The sequence below is a fragment of the Bombus huntii genome, unplaced genomic scaffold (assembly GCF_024542735.1).
Source record: "Bombus huntii isolate Logan2020A unplaced genomic scaffold, iyBomHunt1.1 ctg00000062.1, whole genome shotgun sequence".
Classification (NCBI taxonomy): domain Eukaryota; kingdom Metazoa; phylum Arthropoda; class Insecta; order Hymenoptera; family Apidae; genus Bombus; species Bombus huntii.
In genome coordinates, this window is record NW_026099323.1 from 1,046,162 (window position 1) to 1,063,999 (window position 17,838).

General features: G+C 33.8%; 1 protein-coding gene across 1 annotated transcript; it reads left to right on the forward strand.

The window, feature by feature from the left end:
• The first annotated feature begins 8,718 nt into the window (after positions 1–8,718).
• On the forward strand, positions 8,719–17,828 carry LOC126876073 (organic cation transporter-like protein). Its single transcript, XM_050638988.1, has 4 exons — positions 8,719–9,180; positions 12,992–13,196; positions 14,009–14,267; positions 16,779–17,828. Exons 2-4 carry the CDS (start codon positions 13,041–13,043, stop codon positions 16,898–16,900), a joined length of 537 nt encoding a protein of 178 aa, XP_050494945.1. The 5' UTR covers positions 8,719–9,180; positions 12,992–13,040; the 3' UTR covers positions 16,901–17,828.
• Positions 17,829–17,838: the final 10 nt, after the last annotated feature.

The following is a 17,838-nucleotide window of genomic DNA, read 5'->3' on the forward strand; positions in this document are numbered from 1 at the left end:
GAATGTGCATGATATTCCAGAAAATCAAAAAAAAAAAAAAAAAAAATAAGTCACAGGAATGTACAGATAATACAATTCAAGATGGTTTAGTAGTAAATAAATGTGATGTAACAAATTTAAATAAAAACAAAAACAATTTCTAAAGTAAGGAAAGTAGTGAGACAGAGAGCATAAAGAACGCTGCGATTAATGAAGTAGAACAAGAAATAATAAATAAGGACCCACAAATTGATGATCAATGTAAAAAAAAAAAAAAAAAAAGATGAGAAATTTCAAGAAGAGCAAGCAGAGAATACAACTGAGATTGGAGATCATTCAAGATATGCAGGTGACACATCTTTAGATAAAGAATCTTTTATAAAGGAAAATAAGTAGTTGGGTTACGACTCAGCCTTCTTACTACCACCCAAGTACCAACTTTAAGTGACACTCTCGACCCTTCCATCCCGATAATCCCAATCAAAATTCGAATGAACCACCCAACGGAACGAGCATCGATCCCTATAGAATCTCTTTGAGCATTCTTCACTAAGGAATTGTCGTCTTTTACCCCATTACGTTCTTCCATCACAATCTTCGTAATGGTAAATGAAAAAGTAAAAGTTTTTAAAACGCGATGGCGCTATCACTTTCTAAAAGCGTCGTCTTTACATTTCCGATGGCCACGGGCACATCCGACTGCCAGATATACAATGTATTATAAGAGTATCATTACCATACTTTTCATGAAAAGAGCAATTTTTCTTGATAACTATACTCTGTAACATAGATTGAAGTCGCTGATTTGATCCCTCTGATATCGTTGTCTTATGAGAGTCTCGCCTGGTCTTGATTGGTTCTGTTAACTCTTATCGTTGTGAAAAATCGATTCGTTGTGTACCTTTTTTGTATAGAGAATTATTTTGTGGTAGAATATAATGATGTAATATTTGTGGTCTTTACTTTACTAATTTTGTCACTGAGCCGCTCTTTGGTTCGTTGAGCGATTCATATTCCGCATATATTCCGTACTTGCTTCGCTTGGTACTTTTATAATTTTCGCAGTTACAATAAAAAATTTAATTCTTAACAGATTAAAGATTTAACCTCTTGCTTTATAGTGTACAATAATTTTTTTTTTTTTTTTTTTTTATAGGTTATGTGATCCATAGTTTGAGTAAGTAGTACATATATATATATATATATTTACGTGACAAGCTTTCATTTCAATCTATATTTAAGATTAATATTTTATCAGTTTCTGTTCGTAACAACATCGAAGTAGTCAATAAGTTTGAAGAGTATAATTAAGGAAGTTATGAAGCAAGAGGTTAAGAACAAATTCTGAAAGAGGTTATGTACAACTCAGTAGTACTGCTTTACATTACTTTGCGAATTACTTTTCAAGCATAAAAATAGTTTAACAGCCATTTATAGTTACTTCCTTACCATTACATTCATTAAATTCGTTTGATTTTGTAAACAAAATAACCACGCTGACCAGTCTCTTATTTAAAATAGAATTATTTTGTCATATATCCAACAGTTTACTTTCTCTTCGTAAATATTATTAATAATTTTATCAATTTCGTATACTTCCATACTTCGTATAAGTGACAATGAATCAGAAGAGTTTCATGGCAATATTGAACAACATACAGTCAACTACAACACCATTAGATACATCCACCATACAGTCAATTACAACACCATTAGATAACAGCAATACAATAGATTATAATTTTCTACGTGTCATTGATTCATCATCATCATTTTCCATTTTTTTAGCATATGTAAAAACCATCCAATTTAAAGTGTTTAAATAACAATAGCCTATACAATATAATTTTATGTAAAAGAATTGATTATACCGTGCTTTAAAACCGTGCTTTAAAATCGATATACGCTGAAACAATACATCCCTCTGCGCTTCCAATTTGTTTTCGCACGAAGAATCAGTCCACTCATTGTTACCGTCACCATCTCTACCGTAATCTATATTACTCGAATAAATTCTATATCTTGATTGGAAAATCACATATTTTAACGAACTTCCTTATTTTTTGTTTTTTATGACTTTAATTGGCAATTTCCATAATGTTCTATAACTTGACAATAGACTGATAATATTTCAGGATATATATACATACATCATGTTTTTGAGGATTCTGTAGTAAAATAATTATAGGAAAAACAAACTATTTAAGAAAAAATTACCACCTTCGAGTAATAAATTATAGAAGGTTACCAATGTAATTTAAAACTTAAAAATAATCTATTACACGTAACAAAGAAAAAGATTTCTTCGCAAACGGTAACTCGAAAATTACAGCCATTGCTGTAGAAACATAGTTTTACAGGGAGAAGAATTTCGCTAGAAACTCTCGACGATGTCACATCAAGCGAAAATTCAATAAAGCGATTACTAACCATACTACCAGCGGCAATCGTGTTACGGCAATTCGTAAATAAGTTAGTCTTCTATTTGCAGAAACGTCTCTGGCAATATCGTCACACTCTTGATTACGTCGGCGCTATCAAATGGTCTTTGGAAGAAAGTTTTTCATTATCTACTTTTGCCCATGGCGTCGTTCCAACAAATGAATTCGAGTTCTGAATCGCTTTGTCTCGTATTACGACTTTATAACGGTGTTTCTTTAAACTTTAAACGATCGTAATAAATGTATTTACGGACGATGACTGATATCTGGTCTGTCTTAAAGTTTCAACTAATTAGTGCCCCGTTACTTTGGACGTTATGAAATGTTGTATAACCAAAGACTTATCTTCTCTTTTGGTAGTTGCATAAGAGAAGACTGAGCTGTTGAAACGCTCGAATAGATTAGCTGATTCGCTTAACGTATTTTTACTTCCGACGAGCTAAACACAAGAGCAGAAAGCACATAAGGAATAATACAGAAACGTCAAACGTATACAGAAATATATTTCGTAAAAGCATTAATACGTAACATGTCTTTATAATTCTATTTATGTATAGTAAAATGGTTTGTATCCATTTTCATGAATTATAACTGACATTTCAAAGCATTCATGTAGATATGTAACTCTCGTTAATTAATAATTTAACAATGCGTCATGAAACGTATCATTTTCGTTTCTTCCTTTGTTTCGTTATACACGGAAACGAATTTGTAAATAAAGATGTATAATCAACGATAACATATGACAGCGAGTATAATAACTGTCAGCAAAGGAAGAGGTCGGTAAAATGATTGTGGTTGATTTCAGTGTATCGGTAAATAAGCTTTGACAGACGTTGCCGGGGGACTCGGTGTCGGTGAAACCGCGTCGATGAAATGATTGTCAGTAATTTAAAGATAACCCAATTTATTGATCTGTCTCCCCTTCATGGCGTTGTACGTCTCTCTATAAAACATATTCTACCTCGGAGGGCTGAAAAATTTAACTTGGTCTCACTGGACTGGACTGTAAGTAAGAAAATTGAAATGCAAAATCCACGTGTGAGCGCAACGGTTTAGATGGAAAGTTCGATAGGACAATTATGTATATTAGCCTGAAAGAAAGCTCGTGGCTTCGCACGCAACACGTAATTTCCCTCGCTGAAATAATCCTATTACAACGATACGATTTAAAATTTTCCTTAACAGACCTCGCAATGTAATTCTTCATCTACAATTTTTTATTCGGCCTGAAACAAGAGACTTTCGAAGCCTTATAGAGTCTCGCGAATCTAAAAGTCAGGTTTCAGGTATTTTCGCGTCTTATTCTATAATACTGAAGACATTAAAGGTGTTAACGATTATTGTCTCACTATGTACGTACATCAAACGAGTACTTACGTAAGAGACGAATGGAAATGGAAACAGCCGAGAATAATTGAAGATAATTTGAATACGTTCCAGGCTATAATACAATTTCTCGTGAACCGTAATTGATTCGCAGAAGGGAATTGCTGCTTCTCACGACTAGCAAAGTGTTTCGCAAAAAAAAAAAAAAAAAAAAGAAAAATGGTATCGGAAGGATAGAAAAAAAGCGGTGGCCTACATCAAGCAATCTTCATGCCGATAATGCATTTATTATTCAGTTCGTTCATTTTCTATCGCGTAACAGACACTGGGATAACTGACAGAACGAGCGTATAAATCTTGCATCTCTCGACCTGACTTCTCCCGATGGAAAAATATTTACTGGTCTGGAATCGTGCATCGCTAATTAGTAAAAAGGTAATAAGCAAGAAAGCAATTATACTACCGGATTGGTATTTCTATTTTATTGGAGATTAATTAACCTGAGTAAACCAACAAAAACTTATCGAAAATCAATCGAAATTAAATCACCTTTTCAAACAGGCTATAAATAGCCAACTAATATTTGCAGTAATAAACTTCACTTTCGAATAAAGTATACGCTCTATAAATTGTAAATTGATAATTTCGTTATTATATCATTTTTCTTAGTCTAAACTGAATTCAGTGAAAAAAGCTTTCAATTGAATTACACACTTCATTAGTTTATGAATTATATTCGTTACCATACGTACAAAAGAAGGTTGACTGGTTTAAAAATTCAAAGGGTAGAACCTCCAAGCTCACGATTGGAAACAGATTCAGTTCAATGGTTTAATTTGCCATTTAATTGAATTCTCTGGCAATTTCAGCGAACTGTGGGCTTTAGAAGTGTCCAGCATTCAAAGGCAAGACCTCCTCCATCTTTCTCTTTCTTTCAGTTCCAACCTCAAGTAATTGACCTGTTAATTCGACGCTATATTTACATGCTCGCAAGGCATTCAGACGACTTCATTGCGTTAAATTCGCAATTTAGCAAACACGAATGTCTCAATCAATTTGTAGTTCGAAACAAATAAAAGATAATCAATTTTTCAAAATAACAATCGATATGTTCAATGCATTTGTCGATGCATTTGATCGTTACGTTCATTTAGCATTTTTATAATAAAAGCGTAGAACACATGCACATACACATAATATTCCATGAAATGATTTATACAGAGTCTATTATGAGTCTCGTTTTATCATATTATAAAAGAATGAATTTTTCCCAATAAATGTAACTTCATACAAAATCTCGTTTAAAAAATTCAGTTTTTATTCTCATCAAATTAATTTAATATCGGAATATGTCATTTTAGTCGTTATAAAAATTTTATGTCAAAAAGCGTTCACAGATACATATATAAATAAATGTCCAATCCTATGCATTTATTTAAGCTGAAATCTGAACTTAAATATTTATTAACAATATTCTGACGAATATGTAATGAAAGATAAAAGCAGCTTTATTTTTTTTATAGGATGGCTCATGTTTTTTATTCATTTTATGTTTTTCGTTGTCAGCGCGTAACTACCTATCAGCCTCATGAATGCCAGGTTTTACTACTCAGAAGCGAAGAAGCGAAGAAGCAAATATACGTTACCTTGCATGGAAAAACGTTAGATACATATAAAAGTCATAACGTAGCTATTTACACATGGGGAATATTTATTTTTGTATGAAATATTTTTGCTTCTGAATTCTCATTATAAATGTACGTCCATTTCCTACGTTAATGTACGTCTCTGCTTTGAAAACCTTCATTTAAATATAACGATTAACAAAATATTATTAGAGAAATATTAAAACGAGACGCTAAAAGAACATTTTAATAAAGTACAAATGATTATTTGTTCTTTGTTAAATTGCACTGCTGTAACTCTAATTTTATTAAATTCAAAATGAATCATTTATAAACTGAACCGGAATATAAAATTTTATTCCGCAAAAATCATAAAGTTGAAAGTTAGGAACGAATAACAAATGAATAACCTAGTTTCATTAAAAGGTACGTGGTTAAGGTACGCCAATCCGCGTAATAACTTTGACACTCCAATTATTATAAAATATGTATCCTTAAGGGATTTTTTTGCACGAATGCAAAATACTTTTCATACGTGCAACTGAACAAATGGGACGTGATTTTCAATATTTCTTTTTGTAGAATTTATAACAAAGTAACTTTTTCACAAATGTTTTCGCTGACATTTTTACTACGTAAATGTCTTCTTTTGTAATTAATAATTTCAACATTTCTCTGAACTTTCTTCGTTGCGATAAAAAAAATATACAAAGCTTATGACGTGCTTGTTTAAAAATATTTATACGGAACAAGACTTTGAATTTGTCAGACCAATCGTCCTAACGAACGAATAAATTAAACGACTCGTAACAAAAAATTATTCCTGTCCATGTTTCTCTTTGTAAAAGTAATTCAAGGCAAGTTAGATGAATCGCTGTGTACCCTATTCGCGTAGCATGTGCTTTAACGACCAGCGTGCAAGCGTTAACGGTGTGCTTTAGTTTCTCTCTGGTTGTGTTAAGTGTTTAAGTAATGAGCATATACTCACTACGGGTGGTTTGCATGAGATCACCTGGCACCACTTCGGCTTCGAATGATAGCAGATGCAGAGACTGCAAACCGCAGGTCCCGGCACAAGCATAAGACCATGTCGAATGGTTTCTCCTTGAAAGTCAGTACAGTTGTCGTCTATAGCATCTGAAGACGATTCTCAGCTTGAATATCTTTGCCATTCGACGGTCGTACGCGCAGTTACGTTAACCGTTTCAACGCCACTCAGCGTGATCATGCTGTACGCGTAGTGTGGTGAACTGTGTCGCGATGTTTGGTTACGATTGTCAATTCACAACGCGCTCGGTTCCGAACGTAGCTTGTCACTAGTCTATCAGAGTTTCCTCTCGTAATTACTTTTCTTTCAAATAATCGTAAACCAAATAAAGAAAAAACTAATGTATAAATTACCTCTTGAATTGGAAAACCAATTACAGAACGTCACACAAACAAAAGGTAAAGCACGAATATTTGGCAACCTTTTGACTCTTTAGTGTAACGTTTCTGATATAGCTGATGAAGTGAAGCGTGAACGCGTTGAACGGTATGTTTCGACAATCCGATACGGATTTTTAAAACATCCCTGATACTGAAACGGCTAATAGCGTTACGAAAACAATCGTGCCAGGAAATTTTTGTTTGGATCCGCAACGGATCCGCATTGCGGCTGCCACAATGCTTCTACGTAGCATTGATGCTTCATCGATGAAGCACGATTGAAATTGGATATTCGATTTCTTACTGGGGAGAGAGTTTTCATATCGTGTTTACTGTTTCACTTCGCAAGTGTGCTTTACAGTATACGTTAGAACTTGAAATCGAGCTATTTGAGTTAAAGTCGCTTGAAGCTTGAAATGACGTTTAAAGGATATAAGAATAATAGAAGGCTAAAATTGAAAAGTGTATATACGTACATATACATTTCAATAAAAATAGCAGATAATCTCAAGTAAAAAAAGTAGATTCGCGCTAGTAAAATAGTTTCAAAATACTTGTGAAAAGTCAAACGACTTGACTAATTAAAAATGGATGTAAGAGCTTAAAGGACAAAGGCGTATAAGAGTATCAATTAAGTAACAAATTCACAGTGACAAAGAGGTTTCCAGTCGATCGAATTCAAATAAATCGGCTAATTTGAACGAAACTTTAGATGCACGAGAAGCGACACTCGTCCTCAAGGACTACGAAAGTTCTACTGGGATGAATGAAAACTTTTGTCTGACCCGGTGTGTATACACAAGATGCGCGAATCTCGAGTACAGCTTGCATTAATTAAAGTAATTGGTTGGTTTGATCAAATTAATCGGTTTAAGCAAATCACTTTGAGTCCAATTACCGGATGTCATCGATGCTACGTTGAAATGGCGAACACCATCCAAGTAATTGATGTCCTCTGTAATTATTTGTTAATCATGCGCGGAATCAGAACGATTCGACCTCGTTCCAAAGCAAATCGTTACTAGAGTAGAGACGGGAATTAATAATTCGTGTCAATTGTTCGATCGTGTTCACAAATTCAAATGCGGTTGAGTGGCGGAAACCATTTATAACACGTCCCATACAGCGTAGATCGCATACACGTCTTAGGATGTATTTTTGGTACTTATATATACTCTATATATATTCTTACTCTATATATACTGTAATATCGTAGAACGACGAACGATTGTCGGGTGAAGAGGATTTGACGCTGGAGGAGCTGAGGAGTAAGCTCGCACAGATGAATCTGCCTATATCCGGTGCGAGATCTGTGCTGGTTGCCAGGTTGAACAGAGCGTGCAAACCTGGTCGATCTACTCCTAAGGGTTCGAAGCGTGGCGAAGATCAGAGCTAATTGAGTCGTCGAAGAGTAGAGTCGTGAGAATTGATAGAGTTGTTAGAGAGAGAGTGTGTGTGTGTGTTAGATTCGTTGTGACGAGAGTGATCAAATAACTGTAAAGTTATTTGATATAGATACGAGTATTGCATTTAGTTTCCGTTAAATAAATATCGTTCTCTGTCCAATTTATATTTGTATATTCAATTTAATATTAATAAATTGTAAGTAATCGGAAAAAAATTTCTATCCTTATTTTCCGATATTACATATTTGAAGCATAAATTAAAAATCGACACATTGACTACTTCAAAGAAATTAGCCCGAACGAGACATAACTCGTTCATCGTGGTTTTCGCGCGAAGTAAATATGCGGTTTCTCAATCGTTGTGAGATTCCAACGACGTTAATTCTGTCGAAACGGCGATGCGCGACGACGATCGCACATTCTGTTGCTAGCGAGTGCTTGCAAATCGCGACGATATCGAGCGTAAAGACTAAGCGCAAAAATGGAGGACACTCGGGGGGGATTGGAAATGCTCGATGACGAAAGGTATTTCAAGGTCTAATTACATCCACATCCAATTGGATCGCACCTTCGTTCGGTTGCTAGGTCAACAACCTTCGATGTTATTCAAATAATGCAACGGCTGGAGCAGCCGGTAGCGAGTCGTAAAAGTTTCAATAAAACACGTTCCTGCTAGTGAACGTATGTTAAGACTTACACCGAGTTTTATTTCGCTACGCCGTTTACTAGTTCGAAACGATCGATTGCATAATAGTAGCTGTTTCTTTCATCTCGGAAACACGATCGTAAACGGTGACAACGATCCAGCTTATTCCTGATCGTGTTAATTTCCACGCAAACTTTGTAAACATTATACGTCGCGACGCTCTCGTTAACGCGTCATTCCCTCCAACTCGAAAGTCTTGCAACTTTGGTGATCCGTTTTCTGTGTAAAATTGGTTACGAGCATCAGGGGACTTATCGTCGTAATCGGTAAATTGTTTATTAAGGATCTACAGCTTTTAAGGATTTCTCTCTAGAGATTTAGAGATTAGAAGTTTCATTAAATCGTTATCGTGTCCCTAACTCGATCTTTTTTCGTGTAAATTGGTCACGAGACTTACGAGCTTCGTTGTAAATAGAAGATTAGTAATATTTCGTAGTTTCGTGATAGTATATAGACATTTTAGTGCTTAAACGCGCAATTTTTAGTTCACTTTTCGCTCGCATCGGCGCTATGAAACGGATCAATATCTCAACACTTTCCTTTAGTTCTACGAATCATCTTTCGACCGGCTTTTCTTGGCCTACCGTTTCCTAACGCTGTCCTAATACTATCGTCTTGCTGAGATCCTTTTTCCGATTGTATCTTCTGCTTATTTTATTATAAATCCGAACTTTTATTCACGTCGTATGTTTTACAGCGTAAAATCCGCTAGAGCGTTCCAATAGATGTAACCAGTAGGTGCTCTAATACTCAAACGCACCTGTGCGTATCTCTGCATATTTGCTGAAAAAAAAGATGAATCTTACGTTACATTTTCAATATGCGTAATAAGCCGAAAATTTCTCTGATGCTAATCCTTCGTAACAAAAGGATGGCATCACTATATGCATGAAAATAGCATTTGGCAATCGTTAGAAACACAATACATGGATATATATGTAGTTGCCAAATTAACCTTCGCGGTGTTCAAAGTGAACGGCTAGAAACGATTGCTTTTTGCTATACGCGCATGGTTCGATTGCACCATAATTCGTTATTAAGACGTTTCGAGAGAGGCAAAGGATGTGGTGTCGCAACGTGTTGCGCTCGCACAATGCTCCTTGGATAAAATTCCCGGAGCGCGTATTATCGCGTACGCCGCGCGAACGCGTTAAACCTTCGCGCAAACAATGAGAGCGTGAACGCGAAAAAATAGCGTTGAGCACGTAACATTCGGCCTGATATCGTTGATTGGCCGCGAATCGTCAACATGCACGGGACAGTTTTACGTAAAGACATTCGATCCGTACAATTATGTTAAGACGTCGACCATAGAACGTACTACGTTGATGCAATTAAAATTTCAATGAAACAGGAGAACGCGCTAATAACTAGTCACCCCGTTGTTGACCATAACGTACAAATACTTTTGTTTAAGAGCTGCTCGTTAGTGTTTACCGCGTGCAGCGATTAAGTGACGAACAAATTACGTTCAAAGGGTATAGAGATCGTTCTCGATTAAAATTCTCCTAATTTTCTAATGGTATTAGAAATTATAACTTGAACGTATGTACGCGACTGGCAATAAATATCAGGACAGCCGCGGATATTTAGTATAAATCGAATATGTGTTCCATTGTCCTTAATTTCTTTTATTATCGATTATTATTATTATAATTTTTATATTAATATTAATATTATTTAATATTTTAATATTAATATTATTTAATATTTTAATATTAATATTATTTAATATTTTAATATTAATATTATTTAATATTTTAACATTAATATTATTTAATATTTTAATATTAATATTATTTAATATTTTAATATTAATATTATTTAATTTATTCTATTATTGATTCGTTCCATTCCGTTTACGTCATAATACGTAGCCTGCGGATTTTTACGCATATTTTTCAGAATATAAAGGAAGCGAAAGAAAAAACTAGAAGCTGGATAAAAAATTGTTTTACCTCGATTAAACGTTACAAAGCGTGCTACTTTCCGATGTTTTATATATTTCCACGTGTCACACGTGTACTTTGCAATTTTGCTCTTTCAGATTTCACAGAAATGCATAAAACTTCCGTGACCTAATTTTTTGGCACGTGCACGTGCTTCAAAATAAATTCGATGATATTAAATACCAAATTATAGGAACCAGAAATGAAGAGTTCTACAACGATGGAATGGGTAAATGATTGTCGATCAGACGAAAGACAATAGCAAACAACGATATAGCGATGATTAATTAATGGAAGATTTTTTCCTTTCAGCAAACAAAAATAGAACTTAACGAACTCAGTAATTGATAAATGATTACGTATAAGATAAGTGCATTTTCCAACTGTGAGTCATAGTTAACGTTTAGTTTAGCCTAGGTAGGATCTTAGCTTTGGAGTAAATAAGTATAATAGTAGCAAAAAATCGATAGAATTGTTAAAAGGCTGTGACTAATCCTGGTCGACTGGTCAGTTATCATCTGAATCTATTGTTATTTTGCTAGTATACTTTTCGAATCATTTTCAGCTATTCTATGGGCAAGCATTCGTTTCTTTCGCGCATGCCACGTATCGTTCGCTCATTAACTCGTTTTTGAAAGCTTTTACCGGCGAATGAAAAACGTAACGTACACTTGCATAATGCGTTCGAAGTGTTCGTTCGTTCAATATTCATGTAAAGGTTAGGCGATACGCGTGATAAGTCGCGATGCTACGAGATGTGATTAGATGCGGATGTTAATATCTTGTAAATACCTTTCCTCGACTATGATAATCATCGAACACTAAGAATTTCGCAAATCGATGCAATTAATCGGTGATCTTGTGGGAAGAAATTTCGATATCACGATAATGTTAACGATAGTATGTTAATTACGACTAGTACCGTTACTGTTACATTGTTTCATAATTAGTATTAGTTTAATATAGTCAACGACTCCTCCGCAAGCATCCGTGCAAGTGTTATTTATTATTATGCTCACCTTCTATTGGAAAGTTCTTGCCTTGCTCAGCAAGTCTTTTTGATTTTTTCCTGTAGAACTTCCGCGTGTTACCGATTTTTATGCTATGTACGTGTTTGTAGGAGAACTTTCTCTGAGCCGCGAAGTTTTCTTTCGACGATTCAACGATCGAAAATCAAAGAGAACCAATGTTCTCTCTTTCGATAAAGTATGTGATGATAGCCATTGCCAAAATTATTGATATATTTATCTGGTTGAAGACAATCTAGCAAATTATACAGCAAGCCTAATGAAATAATAATAATCTTTATCATTAAATTGCGCCATTATTTCATAATTTCATTGAAGGATAATAGAAATTCACGAAGCCTTCAAATTGGATTTCATATTATAATAATGTAAACATCGTTTGACGGTATTATCTGGTTGTGAATAGGGTTGATTTGATTCAGACAGCGCCAGTCATCATGACATCGACTTCCTATCTCGTTATGTAACATTCATCAGAATAACAGACGCAATTACCGTCACTGAATTATCTTAATGACATTCGTTATTAATGAGTAAGTGTTTTCGACATACGTCGGAGGTCGCAAATCTTGGATCATCTTTCTTTATTATCTGTTTAGATCCAATCCAGTTCCTTCACAGAACTTCTTTCCCTTCAATTTACCTAATTTAATAATTCTTCAAAATTTTCTCATTTTCATTTCTCATTGCATTGTTTATTATATATTCTACAAACCCGTATGAACACAACGCAATAAATTGACACGATAAAAGCATTGAGATAATAACCACGAGACAATACTCGACAATAATAATACGAGACAATAATAATCGAAAAGGCTGATGAAACAAAGGAATGAGTAATTTGTAAAGACAGGAAAACAGCAATTAACGTACATCCAGCTACAATTGAAAATAACTTTCTTCGCTTTAAATGAAATTCCAATCAAATACGTTTTATCAGACTCGACTAACAATCAATATTATTAGCTCAACAAATACTCGAGATTCCCAATGTTTTTTGTCGAGTTTCAAATAGAACGTTAATTACTCGCTTGTCGGAACGTCCATCGGCATCGAAGACCGTGAACCAATCTACGTTATCTTCTCCTTCGTTTCAGGCTGTCGCTGGCGATACCAGTCAACCGCGAAGGTTACTCGAGATGCAGCATGTACGATGTAAATTACACGGAAATTTTGCTAAATGGAAGCCACGTACCGGACCCATCGTGGCCAACGAAAGATTGCCAACAAGGATGGGAATTTAATTATACCACCGTCCCTTATGCGTCTGTGGCATCCGAGGTGACAGAAAATGTTCGACTTGTAATTTCCTGCTTTTTGAATATTTTATTTGTTCCTATCAATCAATCCCTTTATACTGTGTATGTCGTATTCGATTATTTGCATGATCTATTTCGATAAAAAATAAGCGTAGTGTACAATTTTTGGAAAGAAAGAAGAACGATGAAAAGGGTCGAATAAACGTTTGTGGAAAGATCGATAGTTCAGAAGTGGGAAAATTAACAATGTCGATTTCCACAGAGGAAAATTATAGTACGTAACAGAATTACTAGTACATATTGCAGTAATAATTAGTGCATGTAGTGAAATTACAGAGTACATTCTAAATTCAAGCGTTACATTGCCAAATAAAATACAATCGAATAAATATTTATAAAAATACTTAAAGAAAAAAAAGGATAAAAAATTTCGAATTATGAAAGCTGATAAAACTAGGTTGCGATAAAACTGAAAATGAAAATATCGGATTGAAAAGAAACTTTAATAAAACGTTATAACGAGCAACAGCGCGAACACGCAGATTTGTTCGACATAAATTGCAAGACTTTTTGCTCCAGTGGATTTCCATGAACTTTGCGTCGCTCGTCAGGAGGAGAATTATTCATCGAGGGGTAGGAAGCATCCAGAAGAAGGACGCGAGAACGCGCAGGGTCTTAAGCTTCTCCTTCTTTTTTCCTCAAAGGGAAAGAAAAAAGGACAGAGGCGCGCTTCATTAGGAATTTCGAAACTTTGATCGAAAATTCGTTTAATCGAGGCCTTGAAATTGCTATAAGATTTCCGTGATGCTGATCGTGATCAGAAGTAAATCATTCGACTGTAGTTTTCTGTTGCAGCTGGGATGGGTTTGTCAGTATGATGCATTGCCAACCATAGCTCAAAGTATCTTCTTCATCGGCGCTATCTTCGGAGGATTAATTTTTGGATGGGTTGCTGATCAATATGGAAGAATACCAGCTTTGCTCGGAGCTAATTTAATGGGATTTCTCGCTAGGGTGGCTACTGCGTTCACGGGTAGCTTCTGGCAGTTCACTTTGTGTCGTTTTTTCGTTGGATTCGCCTTTGATAATTGCTTCACTATGATGTACATATTAGGTAACCGTTTTTCAATAATTTCTTTTTTGCCCTGGAATTGAGTTTGAAAGCCACACAATGGCTACAAAAAGTACTTGTACGTATGTATCCTTATTTCCCAATGAAGCGTCTCTCTTCCTTTTTTTTAAATCAGTTTTTACGTTTCATTTTGATAGCATTAATTATTTATAAGCATGTATGAAAGTATTACAAATGATACGAAAGCTAATATTTTAATCAGTCTTATCTTAAGACTTAGTCTTAATTAATTGGTATATATATAAATGCTGTTCTAAATACGATGGTGTACAGTTACTTTTTGTAATTACTGTAAGCAGGAAGATCTCTAAGTTTAAATAACAAAGTAATCTCTACAACATACTGTAAAACTGTTGTTATGCTTGATTTACGACTGACGTTTCTACAAGTATATGAATTTTGCAACAGAACTCACGTTGCCATGCAACAATTTAAATGAAATTGAAAACCATTCAAAGTTACGAAGAAAGATGCTTAAATACATATGAATATACATGAGGTCATACATATTTATTTTTTAACTGCGGCGTTTATATCAAAGAGAGGGAGAGAGACAGAGAAAAATTAATTTTCCTGTTTTATAAGAATTTCATGCAAGATAAAAATATGAAACTTTAAGATATTTGGATTTATATATACCATTGAATATTTATAATATTTAAAGGTAGTTAGTTCGCAATCATTTTCTATACTAATATTTTCCCTCTATACTCGCGATCAATTATGTTTTCGCGATCAGTTATGTATTAATTTTGTTTTCTCTTTTAACGAGACAATATTCTGATTACAAAGGATTAGTTGTTCAAAATTGCTTTTCATTTCTGGACAACTATAGCATACCAGGGTTTTCATAAATTTTCACTTCCCAACGGAAAGCGAAGGTAACGAATGAATGGTTCTACAACGAACGCTTCCACAACTATAAATCTATGTATATATATACATACATACATGTATATGGTTTTAATTAAAATGAACATCTTCTTCTAGCAAACTTATTTAAAATTCGTAATAATATCACATAATAATATAAAACAATCAAGTAACATTTTAAATATTCCATTGAAAATTCTAATAAATTGTTTAATATAAGATCGATATAATTCATGATGAATTCATTGTCTGATATCCATAATACAGGCAATTTATAATACAAAATTTTATTATAACTCTACATGAAAAAATTTCAATTATAATACTGTAGAAATATATTTTCCAGTTATTGTTCTAATATCAATATACTGAAGAGAAAATCTAGACTAGTCTCTGTCTTGAAAGATATTTTATACCCTGAAAGTACAGCGTTAAGACCCTGATTGAAACTTTTGAAGAGACTCTGTTGAAACGTAAGAACGCTGATTGAAAGTTCATCAGACGAGTCATTGAAACGAGTTTTCTTGATCGAATAGCAAGTTTGTCCTGCAAACAGCATTCCAATTGTGAAAATCGAGACCAAAGAAACTCAGGTGACGTGCATTAACCCTGAATCGATGACTCAAGCCGAGGTTGGAAAAATTTACAATTTGTTCGACAAAACAAGGCCAAGTTGACGAGATTCGTGAGCAAGTGGCTGGTTCGTTAATGATTTGGCGTTCGAATTTTCTTATTTCTATTCTAATTATCAAGGTCGATTAAACGATTGATCACGAATATTCGACGGAAATATTGAGAAAGAAGGCTCGATCTGTACGAGTGTAAATCGTATTTTAATCAATGACTTGAGAAAGTGAGGTATTGATTGAAACTAAGATAAGTGATACTAATTCGTTTCGAGCGCGTAACAAATTACATCATCGGATTCATTGATTTGCAAATAATTCTATATTCAGTTCCGTATTTATAATCGAGCGTAGCGAAGATAAAATGAAAGGGACGTGATTATCCGAGGGTCTCACAACTAGAGGAAAATCGATGGGAACGAGGAAATCCTTAATTGTAGAAACTGCGTAGAAAATACCGTGGAAAATATCATATATATTTTAATAGAAATATTTTTGTACTTTTTTTTAAACATTAAAACTTTAGAGCTTTAAAAGCTTTATGTATTAGTATACGTATTTATACAGACTTTGAAATTCATAACAAATTTCTCTAGATAGATGCGGATATTTTGTATTGTTTCGTATGTATACTTGTGTCACTTTTCTTTCTAACGATATTTAGTTAAAAAGTTCGTCTATATCATTTATAATAGATTTTGTTTTTATTTATATTAATGTTAATTTTATATTAATAAAAATCACTGAAATTTTCAGTATCATCATTATTTAGTATCATCGAATTTCTTTCTTCTTTATGTTCCATATTATTATTAAAATTCTCTAATAAACATTCAAATATCCTATAGAATATTTCCATTATTTTTCACGTATTATTTGCAGTCATATTTTCCATATTTTATTATCGATAAAGTTTGAGTTGGTTCTTTAAATTCCTATTCAACATTCCAGCTAACCAGTCGATATCAATAACACGTGCCTTTCTTCCTGCCAGGATTTATAACTTATTCAAGCAGAACCTCACTCGACCAGCTCGTTGAAAGCGTAGAATTCGATCAACTTCATACAACTCACATACAAACTGCAGATAATGCTAACAGTGGGAGGAAAATATGAGACTGCAAAGCGTATAAACCTAGTAGTTTATAAAAGCATTTACATATTTGCCACAGAAAATTTATATGTATGTAGAATATGTGTTATATAAAACATTCTGAAATTTCATTAGCATTGTAATGATTATATTGGTAAAGTTTGAAGCATTTCTGAAGATGCACATAGAAGTTACGAGATATTTAATGCAAACATTTATTTAGTACAAATATACAGCATAAATAGTTATCTTAAACATGTAATAAATGGTTATCAAATATCGGGATTTATTAATATAATAAATGTTTGACTATTTTTATAATTAAATATTTTTGTAATTACTGTGAAATATATAATTACGCTAAATAATTTTGTATCTTGTATATAGATTTTTAAATTTACTTAATTGAAACTCTGCATTATAATAACCGTATTTATAATTCTGACGTCATATTCGATATAATTATTATATGACTTTATTACGATCCTAATGAAATTCCAATATATTCATGAATATATAACAGAAACGTAATAATACTTTGTTGTACTAATTATGATACCATCATATATAATAAATATAAATAAATAAAAAATGTCTATAAATGCTAAGATACTTTTACGAGCCAACAGGCGAGAAGGAAGAAACGAAAGAAAAGAAAGAAGAGAACGAACGTTAATCAGTTTCGAAACGTTAACAACGTCCTTGCGTTGGACGGTGCTCGCGTTTATCGATTGGTCGCATTGCGAGATATCGGTCAGATTATTATTATTAATACGATCGTCTGTAATTTATCTTTGCTAATTGTGCCGCACGGAATCTTCGTTTACAATAAATGAGTTGTCGCTTTTGATCGAACGGTAACACGATATGAAATTACAGGGTGACGGAAACAGCTGGGAGAAAAGCGAATACTTTTTCTGCGCGAATAATGTAATGTTAAAGGCAGTAAACCTTGAGAGGC

Coding starts and splice junctions, on each gene's coding strand:
- LOC126876073 (XM_050638988.1), top strand. CDS start 13,041: ATGTACGATGTAAATTACACGGAAATTTTGCTAAATGGAAGCCACGTA. Junction 13,197..14,008: donor TGACAGAAAATGTTCGACTT/GTAATTTCCTGC, acceptor TTTCTGTTGCAG/CTGGGATGGGTTTGTCAGTA. Junction 14,268..16,778: donor CACTATGATGTACATATTAG/GTAACCGTTTTT, acceptor TCTTCCTGCCAG/GATTTATAACTTATTCAAGC.